This window comes from Leptonotus elevatus, chromosome 14 (genome assembly GCF_054856555.1).
Source record: "Leptonotus elevatus isolate MCC_2025b chromosome 14, RoL_Lele_1.0, whole genome shotgun sequence".
In the NCBI taxonomy this organism is placed as follows: Eukaryota; Metazoa; Chordata; class Actinopteri; order Syngnathiformes; family Syngnathidae; genus Leptonotus; species Leptonotus elevatus.
In genome coordinates, this window is record NC_141252.1 from 8599939 (window position 1) to 8614926 (window position 14988).

The window sequence follows — 14988 nt, forward strand, 5'->3', positions numbered from 1 at the left end:
GTCTACACGCTAAACAAAGTCGCTCCCTGCTAACCAATCGCAAGACAACGTTGTGCAGCTACTTTTTGACCACAAGATGGCCGTACAACATAATGGTTCATGTCGATTATTATTATTATTATTATTATTATTATTATTATTATTATTATTATTATTATTATTATTATTATTATTATTATTATTATTATTATTATTATTATTATTATCATTATTATTATTATTATTATTATTGGGGCTTATCTTTTAATTACAGTAGGATTTTAATTAGATTAAATATGTTTTCGTCATGTTTAACTTATTTCAAATTTGTTGGTGTTAGCTGTGTATTCAGTATTATTGACTAAATAAAAATAACTAAGAGAATACATGAATATAATTGTTTAATCGACTAAATAAATGAACATATTTAAATAACTGCGTAAATCGAACTTTTTTTTTTAAATAAATGAAAAAATGCCACTTAAATTACTTTTTTTTTTTAAACCCTCCAAAAAATAGTGTAACTGACTAAATAAATAGTTTAAACTAAACCAGTCAAAACATGAATTGCCTAATTTATTAATAAGTCAAAAACGCCTACTACTAAATACAAAATACATAACTAAAAAGATATTATACTTATAATATTCAATATTTATTGAATGAAATAAGTAAAAAAAAAAAGTTAATATAATGAACTAAATGAATAAATAGATCTAAATAACCAATAAGCCTGTCTATTGAGTAATATAATGGATTTGATAAAATAAATAAAAATGATTAAAATGCATGACCTGCCTATTTGGACTACTGTATATAAATAAATATATGAAAATAACCAAATTAGTAAAATAAATAAATAAATAAATAAATCACAAGGCACAGTAATGAAATGTGTTCCGTGTAACAAAACACCAAACAGATGTCTATTTTTTACATTTTTATTTGGATGACTGACAGTGATTACAGTCAAGAGGTAAACAAAATGAATGAGTGTGATATTTCCGATGACCACCAGCATTACGAGGAAACATTATCATTAGGCTATTTGCGGGTTTTACAGGGGCCTCGATTGTTCTAACTTTGACCCAAATGTTAGACTTCCCGTCTGGTTCAGGTGATAATTAGAGCAGCACAATCAAAGTACAGTGCACATCGCATGGAAACTTTTACGCAATTGCAGCTTTTAAAGTTCATTAATGCAGGTTAAGGGGAGATTGGAATTCAACTTTTATATGTATGTGCTGCCATGATTGTGTTTTGCCAGGTGCCAGTTAAACAAATGGTTCAATTAAACCTGAACCACACACAAAAAAAGTTCAAATAAAGAAAAGCAAGTAGGCCAAGGCTGTCTATGATACATTCATGACTCAGAAAACCAACATAAGAAGTAATGTTCACAATTAATAATATTTAACCATAAATTTGTAACATACAGAAGTCGGTGCTTACAATTCAAAAAGTGTTGTCTTTGCAAAGAAATGGAAAATGTCTGCCATCAGATTAAGAACAGTGCTGCCATTTCCCCCAAAAATATATATAGTTCATATTCTGCTCCACAGGGCAGGTTATACACACAGTTCCTCTGGTACAGTGTCAGCCGCTCTCCTCACACATAAAAAGATTTGCTTTTAAAAAATAGTTTGTTTGTTTTTTACAGATGTATGAATCTACAAAGGTATAATATCTTTTTTTATTTTAGATTTTGTGTTTTATTTCAAACAAAAAAAAAAGTTGGTCGTGTAATGTAGGGAGCATTAAAAGGATATGTAAAAAACAAAAACAAACATAGTACTAAGAGCTGTACAAAATATACCAAACCTCTACAGCGGAGCCTTTGTCTTAGGAATGAAACATTTGATTGAATTGTTTACACAAAAGCAACCTTTTTACTAAAAAGCAGTGATATTTGTTCAATCGGGGGTTATTTTAGACACAAAACTAAAACGTAGCATCACACTTTCGAGAAGCATGCTTCTTTGTCAACAGAATAAAATAAGTTAATACTGTTAGTCTGATTTTCTTTTCAGAAAAACACAAAAAAAAAAGTGGTCAAAACAGAGGAAGGCAATGATTGCGCCATTACAGAATATCATATAATCAGATCCTCATATACATCTCGAGTCTTCAAAGGTGGCGGCTAAGTCTTTATTTTTGAAACGTTTGGTTGCATTGTCTTCCCAGCTCTTGGTCCGCACATTCCACACGCTGCTGTTCGGCTCCATTTTAATGTAGAGAAAAGAAGTGGAATGAAGGATAAGAAAATCAGTTGCTTGCTTCTTTTTTTTTGACATATGTAAGTGCCATCCATCCATTTTTTATAGCGTTTGATTATCCTCATTAGGGTTGTGGGTGAGCTTTCCCAGTTGTATTAAGGCGAGGCCGGTCCGCCCCGGACTGGTCGCCAGTCAATCACACACAGACAAACAGCCATCCACACTCACATTTGCACCTACGGACAATTTAGAGTAGTGATCCCCAAACACTCTGCCGTGGGAAACGATCCAATTTCACAGAATTGGTTTAAATTTTTGTACAAATAACATATTTTTGTTAGCGACATAGTGACAGACGCTTTTTCTCTCTCTCTTCCATGAAATGGTACAATTAACTTTTGTGTCCACCTGAACCTGGCTGCAAAAAGCAAAAATCTGCAAATAGAGCGTTATTTGCAACACACTTCAAAATGCCACAAGATGGCAGCAAAGCACTACACGAGGCTCTTCAACTTGATGCCACAAGATGGCACAGAAGAAATACTTTTATATTAGACATGGCTTTGGCCTGCCCACGATAACAGTAAATAGGTGAGATTTTCGGTGAATAATGGAAGATTGGTGAACTAAACACACCAGATTAATTGCGACAAGATTGTCATTAAAGTGAATATAAAAAGTCTACACACCCTCATCAAATGCCAGATTTTGGTGATTTAAAAAAAATATGCCAAGAATTTTTTTGGACCATTAGTGTGACCTGTGCATCTTAAATGACAGAAAAATAAGAACATTAGCACGTGAGATGTGGTTGCATAAGTGTGCACACCCTTTTATAATTGAAAATTTGAATGCGTTCATAATTAACCAATCACATTCAAACTGAAGTTGAAAGGGGGGGGGGGGGCTTGAAAGTGCAACTGATTTTACCCACATTAATTTCAGCTGTTACTTTTTATGACATTTTGTTGGTGGTGTGCTGTGATATTTTTCCGATGCAACGTATTGTATGTGCTTTGGCTCAGTGAAGGTTGGAAAACAAATTCTTGTCTTCATTGAACTAAACATGCAAGCTGGAGTATGCAGCGAACCCTCAAGTATGGGCTTGAAATAAATAACACAATTCTAAAAAAATGTTTTAAAAAAGAATGAAAGAGAAAATAAAATGTGTTATTACAGAATGAAAAAGGTCAGGCCACAGAATCCCTCGTCATGTCGTGTGAGCCGAATGCAAATGTATGTTCTGCAAAGAGTCGGAGTCTGGACATTTCGCCGTGATTTGGCCAGGCACTGAGGAGGAGAAAGCCAGAGGAGGGGTGAAAGTTCAACATTGAAGGAAGCAGGAGAAATCAGCGCTCGCCCGTCCTTGGTCTCAGTTCCCCGTTTCCTTAAGCTCTGCCGCCGGGATGGCCGGGATGCATTTGTGTGGCTTGGGGGAGGCCACAAAGCCGGGCAAACAGGTGCACTTGTAGGATCCTTCCGTGTTGCTGCAGTGGCCGTTCTGACACAACGGCACCATGTCGCTGATGTCCTCACACTCGTTTATGTCTGCGGGCAAAGGGCACATGATATGCAGATAAAAGGAAGGGCTAGCATGCGCGGCACCACGTTTACTCTGAATCGACCTTGAAGCTCGTATGCAGACGGCATATTGCCATCATCGCATTCCATAACAAGACAGTCTCACTTTTTCACAAAACAGAACACACTCAAAAGATATAAAAACCCGATGTAATGGAGCGAGTGGCCGGAGATTCAAGGGCTTACTCTTGGCAGGGAGCAGCCAGATTGTGGGCTAACAGACAATGCTGGAGGGGAGTAGACGGCTTTCATTAGATGGCCATAAAACACAAGCTAATGCAAGGTTGTTAAACGCAAAGCTTCTTCTTGAGCTGCATGAAGAGTTGCCTCACTGCTATAAATCACAAGCATGGCTCCACGAGGTTTAAACACAAAGGGAGAGAGCACCAAAGTCTGATTTCAACATTCTGAGAGAGAGTTAAACAGACTGATGTAGTGCACGCTCACTCTCGGAAGTCCACCCCCCCCCCCCCCCTGCAAATTTTTGCACATTTTGCCTGTTTTAAGAGCTAGCTTTTCATCTTTGTTTTTGAAAAACATTTTTTCTATTTGTTTCAGGTACCTCTGTTCATTTTCACCCTTATTTAAGTATTTGATTTATTTATTTATTTATTTTTATTGTTGAATGAGTTCATAATAGGTTATTATAGTTTTGGAATTTTCATTTTAGTTACTTTTTATTTTGTTTAGATTTTTTCAAAAATTTAAATAGTTTTAATTTGTTTTCAGGGTGGTTATGCTAGTTAAAAAAAAAAAAGTAGTTTTAGTTTAAAAAAAATGCTGAGTTTTAGTTTAGTTGTAGGATTAGTTTTCTTTTTCTTTTTTTATTATTATTATTATTTTTTTTACTTGTGTGCAATATTTAAAAAACACCATGGGAAAATTCAAAAAGTAACCCATTTCTTACCTAGCGTTGCATTTCGGCTGAATTAAAAGCCAAAAGTCAAGCAGGCAAATTTGTCGCCGCAGAGCGACGTCATCTGAAGGTGCTTTTCTATTGGCTGCTGCTAGATGACATCACTTCTGTGTGACACACTTTCAAACGCTTTTACTCTGGTTAATATCGAAATAAATATACTTAGAATCACATTTAAAATCATCCCCAAAGGCTCATGTATTAAATTAATTACCAAAGACTAAAATATAATTATAGTTAATTTTAGTTAGTTTTGTAAACAATAACCTTGTTTGTAAGGGCCAATAATCAATATTATTGGCGGAAATAGCAGGACCCAAAATCAAGTTTAGCTCAGAGCCCTATTGAGGCGCGGGCCGACTCCTCCGCCCACACCTCAAGAGTGGTTTTACAAGTCAGATATGAGGGCAAAAGCGCACCTATGCAGGCCATCTTGTTTAGGTCCAGCTCGTAACCGTCGAAGCAGTCGCAGGTGTAGCCTTCCCTCACGCGGACGCAGCGTCCGTTTTCACAGCCGTTCAGGATGCCGCATTCTTCTGCTTGGAGACCCTCAAAGCTATCGTAGCGCTCTGAAAATACAAAGAGGGGGTGTGAATGAATCAATATAAGCTTTAAAAACTTTTTTTTTTTTTTTATCTCAATCAATGATTTAATCAAAAGAGATTTTTCCTTGAATCATAATTGTTGATCTTATCAAGACTTCTTGGACAAATCTTCCACTTTTGTGGAAGGCAATTTTTCTTTTGCAAATCAAGGTCTTATGTCATATAAGTTGGCAAAGTATAGCCATATTTGGCACAATCCCGTCTTTAACTGAGCATTTACATGATCAAGACTCTTGTAATATTTGGTGCAGTGTTTAGCCATTTTCTCTTAAAGGTGGGTAATTAAAATGTATGTATTGTATGTATTCATGATTCAAATATACCATTCAATATTAGGATAATAAATTACTTGATTATAAAGGTTATTTTATCTTTTTATCTAATAATTGGTTTGTCGTTAAAAAAAAATAGAGCTTTCAAATGACTACATTTTTAAATCAGATTAATCACATCTTAGAATTTTGAATAATCACGATTAATCGCTTAATTAAAAGGCTTTTTGTTAATTCTTTCGACATTTAATGTTATGACGTCTTCAACATTTTTTTGATCAACTACACATTCTTATCCTCCTCTTTTTTAATCAGTTAATTACTTGCATCATTTAAAATGAAAAAACAAACAAAAAAACAATAGTTTGACATAAACAAATATTCTGAATGACATACACAAACATTTATTAAATGCTTTACTTTATTGCTCAAGCACAACCTGTGCTGCCTTTAACATAACCATCTGCTGTCAAGATAAAGGATTATTTGCAGTCAAAATTAACAGGGTGATTAATCTGCTTTAATACATGATGAATGTGATTTTTTGTGTGTTTAATCAATGAATTCACGCTTTAACTTTGACAGCACAAAAATAAAAATTATGTCAAAAAAAAAAGTCTAAATTATTTACACAAGATCTGATTTATTATTACTAAAATAAGTAATAAATACAATGGTTAATTAAGTAGCACAATTAAAAACAAACTTTCCCTCATAGTTGGCCCATCTGTCAGTTAAAAAAAAAATCAAAATGTGTCCAGCCTTTGAGTGCAAAATTTTGCCCGGATGGAAGAACTTGACGTTAGCTTAGCCATATCAAACAGCGTTTTGGGATGGGACACTTTCACACACTTTCTTCAATGGTGCCACGTGTCCCAATAAATATAATTTTTTTTCACGTAATGTACTAAAATGATTCATGAAACGGATACAGCATCTCACTGCTGAAGTAAAAACACATGGCCGACATAACAGTGCATGCTTCTAATATTGTGCCTTTCTCTAATGGAAGATATTGAAAACATCTCTCTGTATGATGCAGTGTTAATACAGTTCTAATAAAAACCTGTTACCACCCGTAAGTCACGAATGACGTCTGCTTTAAGGCCAGTGTGTCGTACCACCCACCAGAGAAGGAATCCACCGGCCGAGGCTGGTGCTCACGGGGCCGATGGGCGGGGACTCTCACAGGCGGCTGTCGGACGCTGTAATCGTTGTCATTGAACAGAGGGACACTATCAGGACCGTCATACGGTCCCGCTGGACCGCCGTAGTTGTCCCAGTAGGGTGGAACGAAGGATTCTACGGGATCCTCGGGCCCGTCCACGCCGTACTCGTAACCCGGCCGCTCTCGTAGGCTGTCTGAAGCTCCTCTCACAGGGAGGTTGCACATAACTGCGTAGTCCTCTGAAAGCATAAAATTAAATATTATTACGTCCATCCTGCCATCTATCTGTACCGCTTGTCTTCATTAGGGTGCCTATCGTAGCTGAGTCGCACCTGAGTCTTTTCTGGGACAGAAGGCACACTGTCCACTCCAGGCGATTCCATAGAGGCAGCAACACTCGGTGTAGGTAGTTCGGCGGCCTTGTAGGGGTTCCGAACACATGTTGTCTCCTTCTAAACGCTGCCAGCAGATGTCCATGTGCACATCGACGTTAGACTCCACTGTTTCTTTGGGAGGGGAAAAAAAAGAAGATTCACTTTCTATTCAGCAATTTTCAATATCAAGATTAATTAGGTAAAATAATATATATATTTTTTTAATCTAACCAGTATGTAAAATATGAATAACACCTCATCATCATGTCTCAAGTCAAATCCTCCATCCCGTCTATCAGTTTTTTTGTCAAGTCAACTATGGGCAGTCTCAGGCCAGCATTCATTTTCATATAATATTTTCTTCTGTTTGTAGTTTTGGCATTTCATACCTTCTGTTGAGTTGACGCTTATGCAGCGCCGCCGTGTGCTGTCCAGCACTAACGGCGGACTGCAGAAACAGTTAAAGGAGCCTGCCGTGTTCACGCATGCTCCATCTATACAGGCGTTTCCAAATTCACATTCGTCGTAATCTGAGAGGGAGAGAGAGAAAGAGAATGTTGAAACAATACATATAATACATATTTTTAAAAAGCGCAGTGTAATTCCACACACGTTTGAACCCTGAACCTCAGAACTGTGAGGCAGATGTGCTTGACACTATCTCACTGTGTTTGAGATTGGAACCCAAATATTTTCATTCAGTGACATGCTAACAAATAGACCATAAATAATTTTTATTTTTTTTCTCTTCCCTTTTTAATTGTAAAAATGTTTGGTCCCTTTTGATATGAATTTATTGTCATCATCTCAAACATTTGTTCATTCCATGGCATAAAAATAGCTTCTGGCTTTGTTTACAGGCACAGAGGAATGCAGTACCAAAACAAAAAGTTCAAACATGCGCTTTGTGACTGAAAGCAATAACCCTAATGGGACATGTGGTGTCAATAAGAGCAGTCAGAACAATAGAACGGGACACACGAGAGCGATCATCTCTAACAGCTGAAACGCAGTGATTGAGATCAACTATGATTCCAGACTTGAAAAATAAGGACAGCTTTCTTACCGATGCACTCGAGTCTGACGTTGTCGTAGTAGAATCCGGAGCGACAGTAGCAGGTGTATGTGGAGAAGAGATTGACACACTGTCCATTCTTACAAATGTCTGATCCAAACATTTCACACTCATTTGCATCTGAAGGAAAAAGAGAGAAAAAAGAAGAAGAAGATGTTTTAGGGCTTAGCAAACAGGACACACTGTGATTATAGCATTAAGACAGGTATGCATCCTATTGAGCCTTGGCAGAGGTCGCCTCGTAAAAGGGGGCGAGTGATTATGTTTGTTTATTTGGCTTGAAAATAAAACATTCATTGCCAATGTTGAGGAAGACATAAAAGTTTAGGGATGCTCATGAAATCAGTACCAATGTAGAGTCGCTGTTCTGCCAGACTTTGAGTCGAGGAAGCAGGAAGGGGAATGGATCCGCTGCCATGAGGGCACAACTGGTGATAATCATCTGGAAAAGAAATAGTGCTATTATCACTGACCGGATAAGATAACATGGAAACATTTAAGGATAAGCATAGTAACTGATTGTTGAGAATGCTGTGGAATCGCATCTTGAAGCTAATGGAATGTACTTAATACAAATTAAAAATTTAAGGGGCGGCATGGCTCCGTGGTAGAGTGGTCGTCTCCCATCCGCGAGGTTCTGGTTCGATTTAAAATAAAACAATGAGTTGATAAACTGATTGTTAATATTCCACACAGCCAATTAGGGAAATATACAGGTAGTCCAGTGGCTATCCCTAATTGATTTATTGCACCTCCTCCTGAAGCGGGACAGGCGTGGATCTCGCAGTTGTCGCCCCAGCCGGTGCCCACGGTGCAGCAGCACTCCTGCTTGGTGGTGTTACGGGACAAGACGTTGTCGCAGAAGTTGGCGTCATTTAAGTTGTAGTAGCATTCCTTCCTCTCCTCGGACGAGGGGGCCGCGGGGGCTTTTGGGTCGGTGTCAACTACAGGTGGACAAAAACAGTTTGTAAATGAATAATTAAAATGCAAGAGGCTTTAATTTCATAGGGTTACAAGGTTATTTTATTCTTTACAAAAAGAATAGTGTTTAAGAATAAAGTGTTCAACGTGAAGGGATGAATGGGCGTAAGGCTATGATCATAGTTTTGAGTAGTTGGGTTTTAGTAGGTGATTTTTTTTTTAAATCAATGAATAATCATTTTATTAATTGTGATTTCTAAATCAAAATAATCGTGATTATTATCTTCCCCATAATTGTCCATCCCTTATTCATCAAAATGACTCAGTAAGATTCTGCAATATTCATAAGAAGATAAACTAGAGGATAAACATGTGTAGATTTTCAGTCATCTACGTGATAGTAATCCGCAAAAGTTAAATCGGGCAGGCTACATTCTTCTTATGTTGTGTTCTTGCCTTGTTTTTTTTTTGTTTGTTTTTTTGTTTTTTTTAAATAAAACAAGCATTCAAAATGACATACATGGGCAATTATGCTATGATGCCAAATGTTTTCAACTTTTGACGCTCCACACTGCATAATTGCCCAGGATCACGCAGCAACAACGTCAAGTGGCTTTATGAGTCAACGTGTCTGCATGCCTCCTGGTAGGTGGTGCATCACCCTCGCCCGCCACTGCTCAGCCCAGTCATTTGTCCAACAGGCATGGGCTCAGGCATTTTGCCCATAAGCTGCCGGCTTAGCCAAATGGAAACACTGGCATGTGAGTCAACACACCATTCACGTTCACATGATTGATTAACACACGTCGAAAGCAAACAGTGGAATGTGGCAAAAATGTACACAGAGGCATAGCTGGGATTTAGTGCCCGGGCAGGAGGAAAAACAACCCTGCCGAGGGCGCGCCGCTTAATAATGTAAATACGCCCAATTCCTGTACACGGACCAAACTGGGGGACGTGATGATGTTTCCATGAGTCAAAGTGCTTTTCTTGTGTAATCACAATGCACCGAATAACGGTAAGCGCTCCCGAGATATTATCTTAGAAGAGCTGCCCACAGAGTCGATTACCGGCAGGTACAGTCGATCATTGTTTGTCTTGGTGGGAAAGTGTGTCTACAGTAACACGGCCCTCGGGGAGTTTGCTCGGCTTTACTGAAGGAGTTACAGCATCAATTGTCTGAGGGATTAGACTCATACAAATTTTGCAGGCCGTCCAACCAACCGCAGCACTTAGCCCGCAAAACAAATGAACGCAGCCAGGTCAAAAAGATACACTAAAATACACGCAGTGTGTCGCGTCCACCTCATCACCCATGTTGTTTAGATAATAAAGACACGGCTCATTAAATGAAGGAAAACTCCGTCTCCCGTCGATGCGACGCAGAATTAAGTCCGGTGAGGCACTGTGGGCGCTCGCGGCGTTCTCTTACCCAGGGAGCGGCAGCGGCTGGCGATGGGATCAAATTCCTCATTGTCGTTGGGGCAGATGCACAGGAAGCTGCCGTCGAAGTTCTCACACAGGGCCTCCCCGCACAGCGCCAAGCTCATCTCGCACTCATTCACGTCTGAGGGAGAGGTCGCGAGGTCAATAAAAGGATCAGGCATGTACACAATGGCATGTGCTCCAGTAGCACATACAGTATATCGGTATCAGGGGAAGTTGGTTATTCATGCTTTGATGACAGAGAAATACACAAGTCATCTCTTGAACTGATTTGAGTAAATTGTTGCTGTACAATGAATCCCTGCATATTCATGGTTCAGATGTCACTTTTTCTTTTTAAAACAGGGTACAATATGATTGGCTGCTTGCAGAGATTGCTAAATGAGCCACCACTCAGAAGTTAATGATACTAATGAGGTCAGTGCCCCCCCCCCCCCCCGCGCCCTCGGCTGAGCAGAGAGGGGAGGGGTGAGCAGAGCGCAAGGAGGGGGAGACTAACTCCAGCATACTTAGACTTGTTGCTTTGTCAATTAATGTGCCTTGTGCTAAAAAACAAAACAAAAACAAACAAAAAACATTGTGCCAAAAGGTACTAGTTACCTCAAGGGCAACATAAGTAGCCTATGGGTCCCTTCTAAAAATAGCTCACCACTGTGAAGAATTAAAACAGAAGAATTATTACATTATTTATTACATATTTGTTAATGTACCAATTATTCTATATTTTGTTAATAAAATAATATAACATTAAATAAAGCAAAATATGTTTTATCCAATGGAAAAAAATGCTGCTTTCATTTACTCAAATATTTAAAAAAATATACATTTTAAGTAGAGTTGTCAAGATAAAAACATTCAAATAAAGAGCTGTCAAAATAAAAAAAATTTTAATTAGATTGATCACATCTTAGAATTTTGGTTAATCACGATTAATCACTTAATTAAAAAAGCTTATCAACATTTTTGCCCGCCAAATTTGAAGAGCACCTATTATGTGTTTATTCTTTGGACATTTAATGTTATGAGGACATCTTTATTTTTTTTGATCAACTGCACATTCTCATCCTCTTTTTCTAATCAGTTAATTAATTGCATAATTTAAAATAAAAAGAAAGACCCCAATAACTTGACATGAACAAATATTCTGAATGTCATACGTAAATATTTATTAAATGTTTCACATTAATGCATGGAGTTATGTTTATTGCTTAGACACCTGTGCTACCTTTAACGTAACCCTCTATGTCAAGCTAAAGGATCAGCTCCAGTCAAAATGAATCGTGTAATTAATCTGCGTTAATACACGATTAATGTGATAATTTTTTGGTGATTAATCAATGAGTTACAACTTTAACTTTGACAGCACTAGTTTTAAGCTATTTTAATACCATGTTACTTCAATAATTTTGCTTTGGAACTTATCCTTCATTAATCAAAGAAAAATCTTTCTGTTAAGTGGCAAAAAGTCTGGAAATTTTTTTTTGGTGGCAAACATCAGTAATAGAGTGAAACCTCCAAAGTAGAATGAGACTTCAATGAAAAAGTCCCAATTGCCTGTTTGCCTTATAAATCAGCACAGGTACACACCAACACATTTGCTGGTGTCTCCGGATGGGTTTGAGTAGCCCAAATCGCACTCGCAGCGGTAGGATCCATCGGTGTTCTCGCAAAAGCCGTGGCTCCCACAGATGGTCTGATTGAGGCACTCGTCAACATCTGTGAAGGTAATTGAGAAAAAGAGAAGAATACAGTGTTAAATGTTTGAGATGTAACAGCAGCAGAACACGCAATAAACACAAGTCCCTTTATGACATTTAAATCACATCCAATCCAATTCCAATTTGACTTACAATAACAAGCGAAACCACAGTCTTCCTAACATGTCAAAGAAGTTGGACATTTGTATTATACAGTTCGGTGACAGACTTTTCAAACACCAGTGTTTGTCAGTTAATTCAAGGAAATTTTGTGAAATTGTTTTTTAAGTAAATCCAGAGCGGCTGTCAGGAAACAAGTGGAACAGCACTCAATCCCATCACACACCTTTGGGATGAACTACAACTGAGATTTGCAAGTAAAAATACCCAACAGACAAGTGGGAGCTTGTCACCTCAGGAACTCCGAATTTGTGTCTACATCCGATATCCGATAACATGAATCACTTTTTGAATTTATTGCTCATTATTCATCAAGAGACATAATAAGTAGCATGGGATCGGGAGAGCTTGAACCTGTCATGAGTCAGGCAGGAATCGGAGAAAAGACAAAAAAATACTGCACTGCTCTCTTGGCCGAAAACAATCCTCAATGAATGGAGTTGTTGTGGCAACTAAACATACTTAAAGAGACATAATGAACAAATTGAGGTTTAAGTGTTTTGAAATCAGTAAGTCTGATCCATTTTGTCTTCTTTTAATTTAGGAGAATGTTCCAAAGCGTTCTTGTTTGTAATTAAATGCATTTCGTCCACATTCGGCAAAATAAGCTGTGACTAGAAGCTGGCTGGCGGTCGGTCCACAGTTGGTTGTGTGAACAGGACGCAGCCAAGCCACTTGTGCCTGACGGCCACATCCTTTCTTTAATGCAACAGTGATGTCACTAACTAGCCATGAAAATACCTTCCTAGTTACGGGGTATCCTATAAATGACTTAGATGCATCGTTTTGCTTGTTTTCTTTTACATTTCACAATAAAAGTTGTGACTTGAGTTGAGTCATTAGTTGGTGAGAGTGCACATTTCGGACAGTTAAACTGTATTGTTGTTTAGTGCTCTTTTAGGGGGCAGAACGTCTAACGGAATACTCGGGATAGGCTGTTCACTTGGGAATTGATTACAAAGTTTATCTTTAGTCATTGTTTTGACAGAATATTTTTAACATTTGCGATGAAGCATACAGTTAAAATTCGAGAAAGCGATCATTTTTGCCATCAGTTTGATTTCTGTTGACCTTTTAGTTTTGTAAGCACCCCCTATGAACGCTGCAGTCTAAAAGTTTCCATGACTAATGGTAACTAGGCTTAGAAAACAGGAAGGCTTCTTACAAACATAGAAAAATGCCCATATTTGTGTAACATTTTTACCGATCGCGATAAACACATTAGTGCTCTTATATGACTCACTCTCAAGATGTGTCATCCTGATATCACGAGTTTTATTTTGACCCTGAGGACTCATAAGGTAGTCTCTCCTGAAGAAAGAAAGGAAAATGGGCCAAAAACCCATCTGATTTGAGCAAAGCATTTGGCTGGTGTCCCGTTTTCCCGTTCAGCACAGACAACCACTTTCACAGGCTTACTGGTAGGCTCATCCTCACTTGGATGCTTCCACAACATGAGACAGGGAGGAGAGCTCCCACACGCTAATAAAACAGAGACAAAGCTGTCTTGTCATTTCCAGGCAAACCTTGAGAAGGACCTAAATTGCTGGATTGTGAACTGGAATGGCAGCAAGAGGAGATTTGAGAGTTGAGACAATGTCATCTTTGCATTCACGTCACATTCATAGCAGTTTAAGGAGGAACAGTACAGTGGATATAGAAAGTCTTCACACCCCTGTTCAAATGCTAGGATTTGTGTGGGGCAAAAATGAGACAAAGATAAATCATTTTAGAACATTTCCCGCCATCAATGAGATCTACAACCTGCAGGACTTTTGAGAGAGGAAGCAAAAATAGTAAACTGGGATAATGTAGTCGCACTAGTGTACACCCTTTTATAACTGGGACGTGGTTTTGTTCAGAAATAAACCGTTTTGTAACCTCTTCAGACCCGCATTTTTCCTGCTGGGCTTTTTATTTTCATTAAATTTTGACTGATTTTGACTCTTTTCCCACATAAGAACAACATGGAAATTTTTGGGGGAGGATATCTCATGTTTTTATTTATTATAGTGGATGCCAGCATAATATAACGAGCTGTAAACTTACCAAGCTTATATGTAACATTTTTAGAATGAACATCAGGCAAATCAACTTGCGATTGTGATTGGTTAACTAGGATCCAATCCAATTTGATTAACCTTAAGTAAAGTTTTGCTGTTCTTTTGCTGTGATTTTTTCCCCTGCTTTGCCAGCATAAGATTGAAGGTTTTAGAATAGAATAGAACACTTTTTTTTAGAACACATTTTCCTCTGATACTGACTAGTATTTGGGACTGTTCAAAATTCACTCCACCTTGAATAAGGCCCCATTTCCAATTGAAGAAAAATAACCCCAAAGCACAATGCTGCCACCACCATGCTTCACTTTAGGTATGTTGTTCTTTTGGTGATGAGCAATGTTGTGTTTGTGCCAAACATACTTTTTGGAATTTGGGCTAAGTTTTCCCACACACATTAGGGTTATTTCAAGTGTGCTTTTGAAAAATGGGTGTTTTTCTTTGTAAAATAAGGCTTCCGTCATTCCAGTTTACCCCAAAGCCCGGAAATACTAGGAA

The 14988-nt window shown here is 38.0% G+C and overlaps 1 protein-coding gene across 2 annotated transcripts in view; it reads right to left on the minus strand.

Annotated features, from left to right (window-relative positions):
* Positions 1–906: 906 nt before the first annotated feature.
* LOC147162856 (latent-transforming growth factor beta-binding protein 2-like) overlaps positions 907–14988 on the minus strand; it is a 95286-nt gene continuing 81204 nt past the window's right edge. For both annotated transcript variants that reach the window (XM_086094738.1, XM_086094737.1), the window contains 10 exons: positions 12141–12269; positions 10540–10674; positions 8939–9130; positions 8536–8628; positions 8178–8306; positions 7501–7641; positions 7070–7243; positions 6698–6976; positions 5112–5261; positions 907–3743 (listed from right to left, as the gene is read on the minus strand). In XM_086094738.1, coding sequence (XP_085950864.1) covers positions 3568–3743; positions 5112–5261; positions 6698–6976; positions 7070–7243; positions 7501–7641; positions 8178–8306; positions 8536–8628; positions 8939–9130; positions 10540–10674; positions 12141–12269 — 1598 coding nt within the window. In that variant the 3' untranslated portion in view covers positions 907–3567. The remainder of the gene's footprint in view (positions 3744–5111; positions 5262–6697; positions 6977–7069; positions 7244–7500; positions 7642–8177; positions 8307–8535; positions 8629–8938; positions 9131–10539; positions 10675–12140; positions 12270–14988) is intronic.